General features: G+C 37.3%; 2 protein-coding genes across 2 annotated transcripts in view; one reads left to right on the top strand and one right to left on the bottom strand.

The window, feature by feature from the left end:
* Window positions 1-1,897, bottom strand: part of lamp1b (lysosomal associated membrane protein 1b) — a 9,265-nt gene extending 7,368 nt beyond the window's left edge. The window contains exons 1-2 of the mRNA XM_015045517.1: window positions 1,740-1,897; window positions 1,531-1,600 (exon numbers count right to left, since the gene is read on the bottom strand). Of these exons, the coding sequence (XP_014901003.1) occupies window positions 1,531-1,591 (61 nt within the window). The 5' untranslated portion in view covers window positions 1,592-1,600; window positions 1,740-1,897. The remainder of the gene's footprint in view (window positions 1-1,530; window positions 1,601-1,739) is intronic.
* Window positions 1,898-2,008: 111 nt separating this feature from the next.
* Window positions 2,009-10,609, top strand: LOC106955374 (T-cell surface glycoprotein CD3 zeta chain-like). The gene is made up of 8 exons (XM_015045518.1): window positions 2,009-2,145; window positions 4,545-4,690; window positions 8,513-8,607; window positions 9,553-9,585; window positions 9,724-9,747; window positions 9,835-9,894; window positions 9,973-10,002; window positions 10,248-10,609. Exons 2-8 carry the CDS (start codon window positions 4,627-4,629, stop codon window positions 10,323-10,325), a joined length of 384 nt encoding a protein of 127 aa, XP_014901004.1. The 5' UTR covers window positions 2,009-2,145; window positions 4,545-4,626; the 3' UTR covers window positions 10,326-10,609.

Below are 10,609 nucleotides of genomic sequence, written 5' to 3'. Positions count from 1 at the left end.
AATTGGGGGGGCCAAACCCCCGTCCCCAAGGGCCAGGGTCCCGGAGTTTTTAAATGTGCCCCAGGTAAAAAAAAAAAAAAAAAAAACACCCGCTGGATTGAAATGCCTTAATTACAGCCTCCTTGTGTAGATCAGTTCTCCAGTGCCTTGCTAATAACCTAATTATTCTATTAAGGTGTGGTGCAGCAGAGGCACATCTAAAAGTTGCAGGGCAGAGGCCCTCCAGGACTGGAGTTTGGCACCTGTGACCCAAACGCTGCAGCAGGGACTAGAGTTGACCAGAAAAATCCAACAAAGGCCCGAGAGACTCTCCGTCCTCCAGTTCATCATCCACTGCATGTACGTTTCTCAGCCATTAGCTCTGTGAGAATCACCTTGTTAGGAATAAAATACTACTTTGTCAACCTGTTTTCTGTAGCATTTTTCACAGATTGGAATACAGAAAACATTACCACCAGTCAAAGACCATCTAAAAATCATTTCATTTAGATGTGGGGGGGGGGAAAGTGAAAGTAGTTCTTTGAGTTTATGGGGCTTTAATGACAGAATGACTCAGATTGAAAATGTTAAAATCTAATCAAATTGTGGCTCAAAGAATTGAAATTGAATTGTGAGGTTTTTAACAATACACAGCCTTACCCATATCTGTTAGCCATCGGCAAAAAAAAAGCTAATTAAATCACTACTGGGGTTTGCAGTTTAGAGAATTTCAAACAATAAGGCATTTTTTTCTTTAAATTCATGCACCAGGGCTTATTGCTGAAATTTAAGATCAGACAAAACGGTTTTGATTCGCCTGAAGATGGTCTAATATCTGAATCACTTGTATGCCAAATAGACTGATTTAATACATGAGCAAATGCCAAATTAGGTCATGCAGACTACAAGATTGTTTGAGAAATGTTAATGGATCCTAATTTTATGATTTAAGAATGCAAGTTCAATGTCTCTTACCACAAGGCAAAAATATTAGCTGCAATTTTATTGTTAAAATGTATTGTACAATAACAAACCTGACCTCATTATAGTCAAATAAAAGCGTTGTAACTATTTTAACCACTAAAGACACAGATCAGTTGTTGCATGTTTTATGGAAATATCTAAGATTAAATTTAAGGATTTCACATGTAGTAATGTAATGTTTTAGACTCTAAAAGCGCAACATACCTTTTTTAGAACAAAACAGATTAAGATATGATTAGAATGCCATTTCTTCATAATTTAAACTTTTAGAAAACCCATCTCCACTTTTTAAGGCTGACCTGAAACAAAACAAGCAACTGGAGAAGAAGCGGGCGAGGATGAAAATGAAAGCTTCAGAAATTCACGTGACTCCATAAAACACATTAAATATGTAAAGAAAAAACATACGTCAAAACTTTGCTTTTTATTTCAACTGTATCATTTTAGTAACCGTTTGCATGCTTGCTTGGTTTTAACATTTCATCATTTAGGTTGAATATCTGCCAGCTTTCGAGCTGATAACGTCGTTTTCCAGTAAAGTCGCTGTAACATAAAGCAATTACTCACCTAAAATGAGCGGTAACATCACTCCCATCCAACGCCAAGGCTGTCCGCCAGCAGAGATCATATTGTTTTCCTCCGGGAAAAAAAAAAAAAAAAAATCACAACACCACAACAGTTAGTTGGCTACAGTTAGCTGGGCCGTGCTAGCTAGGCTAACGTTGGCGTCGCAAAAGAGAGAAAAACAAAAAGACAGACGAAAGTAGAAGATTTACAAAGCAATGTTACCGAGAAGAAAAACCTAATACAGTCGGTGTTTGCTGGTCTCAGATTTCTTCTGTCTGTATGAAGAGGTTTAGAGGTCAATAAGCCCGCATTTGACACTTTATCACCACTGCTAGCTCTGGCATCAGGGTCATGTGACTCTCGCTTAAGAAACACCGAGAAAGTCACGTGACATCCGAACCAGCAAACACTAGTATTTATTCAGTGCAACAATGATTGAGGTCATCTGGCTGGACACAGGTGCGAGCGAGGCTATGATTACGAAACAGTCGAGCTGGAGAAAACGCATACCTAAAGGCTTGGCAATTTTTTCATTACAAATACAATAGAATATAATAGAAATATTTTTATTGTCCTAAAGTGAGGAAATTCAGGTGCACCAGCAGCAAGTTAAAGGTAAATAGAAGCATGCCTATTCAGACTAAGGTAAAATTTAAAAAAGATGAAGAAACTGTTCAGTAAGTGCAAATTTACAAAATAGGACAAGTAAAGCTGCACAGATATTGAAAATAACACACTCCGTTTAAGGGAAACGTGCAAGTGAGTGGGATGATTTTAAAATGACAAGTTGTGCATGAATATCTGCATTGAAACAACAAAATGCTTATGTGTATTTTATGCACTTAATAGTGCTTAAAAAGGCACTATTAAGAAAAAAAGGGGGAGGGGGAAACAAATGCAAAAACAGAAGATATTTAAACATTTATGGAGTTTGTTGGGAGCAGAGATGTTATCGATCCCAGAATTGCATGGAGAACGGATCTGGGATAATAATCCTGTATCTGCCGTGGATGCAGTGGTCTGTCACTGAAGGAGCTCTGCAGTTCTGCAACAGCTTCAAATGATAGGAAACATTGTCCAACAGTGATGTTACTTTAGTCAAAAAGAAAGTTATGCAGCTAATTATTGATGCAGAAGCACTCATAAAAACAAAACTCCATGAAACTGGCTATTAATTAGGAAACCATTTTATCAATTATAGAAGCAAAAACAGAAAACATGCTCAAAATGATACGCTCTCTGGGCGATTTACTAGATAGTTGTTCAATTTGCTGTCAATACAAATAAGAAATCAGTATTCTTAGCAGTACATATTTACATTTCTGAATCTAGACGTGGTGAGGAGACTTCCTGAAGTTTAATGAGATTTAGAGTCAGGGAGAAACGGGATCTGATTGATTTCTAACATGGCACAGCTGTTTTAGGTTGATTGTCTGAACTGTGTACATTTCAGAAACTGCTACTGGGATCTTCACAAACAATAACTGTCTATCCAGTTTATCGAGCTTGCCTGGGAAAAAAAAGACATCCGACTGTTGCATGATGTCGGAGGAGAAAAGATTGACTAATTTCACATGATGGAAAGGAACCAGTTGCGCAAATACTTGTTAAAAACCAAGATTTGTGCAGAATTTCACTGATAACTTGACACGTCAAACCTTGAAAGAGCAACAGAAACCACTCCTGGTGCTGTTCATGACACCTAAGAACAGGAAACTGAGGCTACACAGGTTCTGCCCTGTATTTTATCCTTTAAAGGTTCCTGTGTTGTGCTTGTGTCTTCTTACAAATATTTGGGGGTTGTAACTGATGAAAACTTACATTTTAAAGCTCATATCAAGAATATTTGAAAAAAAAAAGGAAGATTAAAATTGGGTTTCTTTTATACTTATGTTTAGCTTGTAACACAAGGAAACAACTTGTTGTTCCCACCTTCCTGCCTCTCTTAGACATTGCGAACGCCTTTGCACATTCTCATCAGCAATTAGACTCAGCTTAATACCGGGCACTAAGGTTAATAGCCAGATTTTCCTTAGTTAAATTGCCAACTTTTTCCACATGCAGCGTTTTCCATAGGTATATATTTATTTACAAATCAATTTTTGGCTTGTTACCCTCGTATTTATCCCCAAACACACCAGGATTTGTTACGATATTTATATCTGCCTGCAGCCAGTTTAGATGTTTTCCTCAAATCGGTGTTATTGTGCAACTTCAGAAATGCACAAGGCTTTGGAAGAATGCTGAACTGTTTCTCTTTCCTCAACACAAACCCACTAACATTTAACATTTCTCCTGACCTTTAGAGTTACAGATGTCTGAATAGCGTAGATCAGTCAGATGAGCCTGTCTCCGTCTATTCGTGCTTGATAAATGCACTGACTACGTAGCTTTTATTTGTTTTTATTTGCTCCAAGTTTTTATTTGGATTTTCTTTTGTCATTTTCAAAAAGAAAAATAACAATATTGCAATGCCGTTTTTTATCTTACAGTGAAGGAAAATAAATATTGTTTTCTTTCATTCGTTTTATTTTCATTTGCAAAATAAATAAATTAGACTTTTTTTCAGTTTATTCCTTTTAAACAGTTATATTTTTAGGTTTTCCTGTTGCCAAAAAGAGGCCTCAGTCAAAGTTTTGTGAATGTTGAATATCCTCAAAGGTGGTGAAGACGTTCCAATAGAAAGAACCCGTTAATGTGCAAGATTTGAAGACAAAAACTTGAGCAGGCAATTTTATTCCTCTCTTGCAACCAAGTTAATTAGCTTTAACTCCACCGGTTATTATTTGCATCCAGAATTAGCTTAATAATAAGCCTACACATGCATTTTAGAGGAATAACCTGAGCGTAGACCCTCAAGGTGGCAACGTTTAGTCTGTAAATGCAGATTCTGATCAGATGAAATGAACAGAGCAGGCGAGACCAGCGGTGGGTGTTCAGGGTTGCAACACAGCTTTGTAGTTTACTGTCTCAGTCCACTAGTGGGTTGTCATTCAGCCTCTTCCTCTACGCAGAGGGATCAGACGATACCGTGAGGCGACTCGCAGCTGCTTGACGAAAAGAGTAAAACAATTATTTTTACTGGCAGACAGAGCCATGGATTCATGGATGACAGGCGTGTTTGTGCTCTTTGCACTGTTCATGCCTGTTTGCTGTGAAGGTAAGTGAAACAAATAAAAGTTTGTGTCAAACTAGCTTTTCTGAGCTTGTGACAAAATGTTCTTCGGATTTCGGTATTTGTGATCAAGATTTATGTCACGTTAGCTACAAAAATTGAGCTCCGAGTTAATTTAAATAAGTTTGTACACCTTGTCCGAACTTTCAGCGTGACCCTTACGATCGACATCGGATCAACAAAACACAACACTCTGAAACATTTAGATCACTTATTATGTCGTATTTCTTTATTGTCACACTGATGCTTTTTATCTTGAGTGCAAGTTTATTTTGTTTTTGTTGGTTTAAGGTTCATTTCCATGTTCAGTTTTGTATTTTACAAAAAGCTGCCAAAACTTGGGACAAAGTAAGACAGAAGATAAAGAAATATGAGTGAGCACTTATCTGAAAATCCAAAATTTGACTTGTTGCAGAAATTCAAAAGTATATTTCCTTTTGAAAAGCACATATATATATATATATATATATATATATATATATATATGTACATTTTCTATTGCAAAGGGATAAAATTGTCATATTGGTAATTTTATCCCTGCGTTTTGCATGAAACTCTTAAAAGATGCAAGTCAAAGAAGATTGTATGTTGTGGTATTTTTTGTTTTGCTTTGTTTCGTTGGTTCACATTTGTTTTTAGAAGGGGATATAATTTAGATTTCTCACAGACTTTCTATTTTAAGTTCTAGATTAAAAAAAAGAAGAGAAAAACAATCAAAGAGATGCTCTAAGTCCTGATATTTATTTTGGTCTACTTTACTGTGATCACTGTTATATTTTAAAAGACTATATTAAATTCAGACAGTTAAAAGTGATCATGCGATCAGCTACATATTGAAGTTATTGGCTCGCGACAATCACTAAGATCCGGAATGTGAGGAGTCTGATCAATATTTTTATAATTAATGGCACATTGCTGTTATTTGAATGGAAAGATGGAAAAGCCGCCATTCTTTTTTCTAGATGGTAACACTATGGTCTAAATGAGTCTGATGTTATTAATGCGATTCATGAAAGATTTTATTATCATCACAGTGGTGAAAGGTAATATTTTAGACTCTTTTTACACACGTTTTCATAAAAACAAATCCTCAGATAAGTTGGATTTTTATTTCTCTGTGGATTTAAAATATATTGTTAATAGTTTTCTTTTGGCTGGACTGCAAGCTCATCTGTGATAGACGTGTCTGTATCAGATCAATTTTTAATGCGTTTGGAACTTCATCAAACTATCCAAAAACAGACAAAACACTTAACAGGTGTGAACCTTTCCACCAAAATTACTCCAAAAGTCCATCAACAACTCACCAAAGAAGAACATACAAAGCACTGCAGGCCTCACTCACCTCTGTTAAGGTCAGTGACGGAGAGTTACACGACTGACCCTGTACTGGAAACAAAACAGTCAAACAGTGGGGTGGTGGTGGTGTGATGGACTTGAGCTCCTTTCATGCTTCAGGATCTGGATGTTTTGCCGTAATTGGCGAAACTACGAATTGTGCTGTCAAGCAGAAAACCCTGAGGGACGATGTCCGGCCACCACAGTTTGTGACCGTTTGCTAAAGCACATCAGCAGCTCCCCTTCTACATAAATAAACATTTTAGAGTGACCTAGTCAAAGTATAGACATTAATTCAAATGAAATGATGTGGCGTCAAGCTGAAAAACTCTCCAACATGACTGGAATAGAAAAATCAGTGACGTAAAAGATTCAATGCCATGCATCACTTCAGGGCAATAGTTGCTACCAAAGGTTGACCAACCAAATATATTATCTTTGAGTAAATTATATAATTATCTCAAAACTGCATTTTGTATTTAGTCAAGTTGTCCTTGTCTGATATTTAAATTTGTTTGACAACTTGATACATACTTTGTGACAAAAAAAATAAAAGCCATAGAACCGTGTAAGGGGCCAAGCACTTTTTTACAACCCTGCGTGTTTTGGATCTGAAGAGTAATTCGGAGTGGATTGGCATATTTTTTCTTCAAATTAGAGTAGGAAGCACTTAAAGGACAGGAAGTCATCTTTCAAAAAGACTTAAACTTCTTTCTCTGTACAAAGGATATGGGAATGTTTCTTGGTGCTAAGTACCGGAGAGAACCGTCAAACCGTTGCCATATTTTTTTTTTTTTTGCCGTTACACTGTTTGTGCTACACAAACAGTGTAACACAAAATTACTTTTAATTATTTTGTTATGCTGTTTTGTCTTTAAGTTACTTTTGTGTTCAAATCAAGAGGAAAACTAAACTAGGTTTAAGATTAAATCACATGTCTAAATGATGCTGCCATGATTGTTGGTCCTGAGCTAAGCTAACTAGCAAAGTGAAAAGGGTGTCCGAAATTTTACACTATATTTCTCAGAGTGAAACTTTGAAGAACAGTTTCTAATGTATTGCTGATTATTTCAGGCTGCCAAAAAAATAAAACATTTTTACAACACAGTATCAGTGCGCACATTTCCAGAGGACAAAACAAGATAAGGTCCGAACGTTAGCATCGCTGCTATTAAGTTTAGCTTTCCAAACGTGTTCATCGAAGCAGAAATGACACAGTTGTTGCTTTTAGAAGCATAAAAATAACGTCTGAATGGAAGAACTGTTGCGCTCTGAAGCAGCTTCAGATGATTGAGAGAAAGACGTTAAAGCCTCTGAATCTGCCGTGGCTGTCCTCTTTCTCACTATAAGGCTGCTGTTCCGACCGCACACCAAGATAAAAGAGCCTCACAGAAACCTCACAGCAGCCCATCGCACTGACAGGAAGACATTTAAGGTTTTCAGCTGCAGATATGTAGTTTTCTTATTTCCTGTTCTGAAGGGGTCTCTCTCAGTTTTCTCATCTGTCTCGCTTTAATGTCCCTTTTTTTGTTTGTTTCCATCCAGTTCACACACACAAACGGGTCCATTTATAGTTTCTTCCTGTGTTTCTGTTCCTAAAAAAGCACAGTGTCACTTAAATGGCTGCATGTAATGATTATTTTATTTGTAATCAGATTTTGCATGAAGAATCAGAGATCTAAAAATAAGATAATGCAGTTAGTATAGATTTTGCTTCAGGAAAAAAAAAAAAGAGCTCAAACCCTTGCTTGGGTGCTATTGTAGAAAAAAAGAGCTGCTTCCTGTGAACACAAACTTTTAAAATGTACAATTCAGAACTTGACTACCGGATTTTTGCTTTAGAAATTGAAAACTGAGCCTAAATCATGAACTGAAACAGAAACGGCACGATTGAACTGAACGGCAAACAGCAACAAATTTCAAGTAGGTCATTCTGGGATCGGAAAGGTGTTTGACACATCAACAGAACTTCCTCTGCAAGAGAGAAGATCACTGCAGAAGCACGCGCAAGCAACGTCCTGCAGCTAAAAAAAACCACACACCAGCAAATGAGTGAAGAGCACAATAACTGTGATGGACAAAAATAGCAGCATGGGCATTTAGCATAAAGTTTAGATAATTAGATGGAAAATAGAGCTTAAGAGCTCAGTAGTGGTTTTCTGCAGATATCAGCGTTGCGTGCTGCGTGAAACACGTCATAGTGTGTTAGGGGCTGGAAGCCAAATTTGAAACTTGGTCATAGATCAAAAAGTCCCCTTCCTGCAACAAACTGCAAGCATTTTATTATCATGTTGTACCATCAGCGAGACCGCTTATCTCTTCCAAATTCACTCTGCAACAAGGCACCCAACCCCAAACAGATCGTCCACTGCACAAATATCACAATTTGAAACTTCATGATACAGTTGCGCACAGTCTGAAACAGTTGTATAGCATCCTGTTTCTGTTTTCTGTTTGTTTGTTCTGCAGAAACCTTTTTCACTGATCCGGTCATCTGCTACTTTCTGGACGCGTTTCTGATGGTTTACTGTATTGCTGCAACGGCGCTGTTCTTCAGAGAAAAAGTGAGTTTCAGCAAAGGTGGACCAAATTTCAGAGCAGTCTCACACAGATAAGCATCGGTCGATGGAAACTTGATTATGAAACTGAAATATAGTTAATTATGACTATTTGATGGTTAAAAGTGTAAAAAAAAATATTTCTCAGAGTGCAGGAGAAAAAACAGAGGTGAGTGTCTAAAGTAGCTGATAGGAAAATGATCAAATATTTTTAAATGAGATTTCACATTTTCATTTCATTTCATCTTCTGATAGAGGCAGACTATAGTTAAATTAACTGCAAGGCAAAAATCCAATAAACTTTGTGAATCAATTATACCTGACAATTCCACGTCCATACACGTTTTAGACATATTGAATTAAATAGATATTTGTCCTTCGTATTGAAATATTAACATCTAATTTGTAGAATACACAAGAAGAATATAACAAAACTGTCATCGTAGCGAAAGTGGATGGAAGGAAACTTGTGGTGAAAAATCAGCATATTTTTGTTCTGCCAGAAATATTGTTGTGTAAACATAAAACCCAGTGAATATAAGCAAAACAAACAACGTCATGCAGAGCAAAGAACAGAGCTGACGTGTCCTTTGGAGAGGTTTGAGGTCAGTTCACCAAACACCATGCTGAGCTTTGAACATCTCACCACTCAATTCGTCATCAAAAAATGTGAAGAAGGCACAAATGCAAACCTACCAAGTCGTCAGCATCCGCCTAAACCGGCAGACCAAACATGAAGTTTGGCAGCAGCACAGATAACTCTGGAGGAGCTGCAGAGATCCACAGTCCTGGAAGAACTTGTTGCTGAGCTTTACCTTCTGGTCGTACAGCGGGCAACAGAAAATGTTTATGCTGTTTTCCTGTTATACTTTGATGGAAATTCTTCATTTGTTTGTAAAGGTGGTTGAAATGTTAGATTTAATACTTTCCGTTTGCTTCATCCTGGTTCAGTTCTCCAAAATGCCACGAGTTCAACCGGACCTTGTGAGTATCCAAGCTTCAAATCATGTCTCTAATGTCTTTTTATACAAATAGAGCCGGTGATGGTTGTTCAACTTTTCATATAAACTATGTACTTTGCATTTGATCTTAATTGTTTTATTCTTCTCTTTCACAATGAAGGAAGAAAAAGGGGGCATTTACCAGGTAAGGTCAGCATTCTCACAGTTTAAATAGTCAGATTTTTGGTAATTGTGTTCTCATCTATGTACCGATTATTTCATTTTGTTCTAGGAACTCGAGAGGCCAAAGGACACTGATGCTTACGAAGTGCTTGACCCCAAAAAAGCAAAGGTGTGCAAAAAACTTGAACGAACAAATTCCCACTTGTTCACCTTCTTCATTTTTCACGATGGTGTTTTGTCCTCTTAGGGAAAAACTGGCAGGAAGAAGAGACCTAAGGTAAACCAGTCAAATATGTTGAAGCATTTCAGACTCTGTGAATCGTCAGAAAATTTGGGGAAGATCAAAAGACGTGACAAATTCATTTTAGGCCATAGCTCAAATGTCTTTGGCTTATTTGTGAGTCTGTTCAGTACAAGTTTAAACCATCAGAACAGTGAAATCAAGTTTGTAATACTCAATGATCTTTTAAATTACGTAGACTCGTAGCATATGTTCACGCAGTTCGTCTCTCTTCTCTGCAGCAGAGCCAGGGCAAGCCGAAGGATAAGGATCCATATAAGTCTGTCCCCACCGGCCCTCGGCCCGCTGCGGCTCCGTAGCGACGCACTTTCAGAAACAGAGAAGCTAATTGCAGCTGAGACGAATGGAAAATTATTGCCTGTTTTTTTTCTCTTTTTTTATGTAAAGACTTTTCTTTTCTCTTTGCTTTTTTGTATCGATAAGCACCTCATTTTTTTGTTTTTGTGGTTGGTTAGATAAAATGTGGTTGGATTTTTAAGCAGACCTGAGGTTTTGTACCACTGAGAACAGATAGTTACATGTGTTGTGAAAAACAAGACAACCTTTTTCCCTCACTGTCTGCCATTAAATCAGACTAAACGTT

The sequence above is a fragment of the Poecilia latipinna genome, unplaced genomic scaffold (assembly GCF_001443285.1).
Source record: "Poecilia latipinna isolate Pla-1442-1.1 unplaced genomic scaffold, P_latipinna-1.0 Scaffold730, whole genome shotgun sequence".
Classification (NCBI taxonomy): domain Eukaryota; kingdom Metazoa; phylum Chordata; class Actinopteri; order Cyprinodontiformes; family Poeciliidae; genus Poecilia; species Poecilia latipinna.
This window is presented reverse-complemented; position numbering and strand designations above follow the sequence as displayed.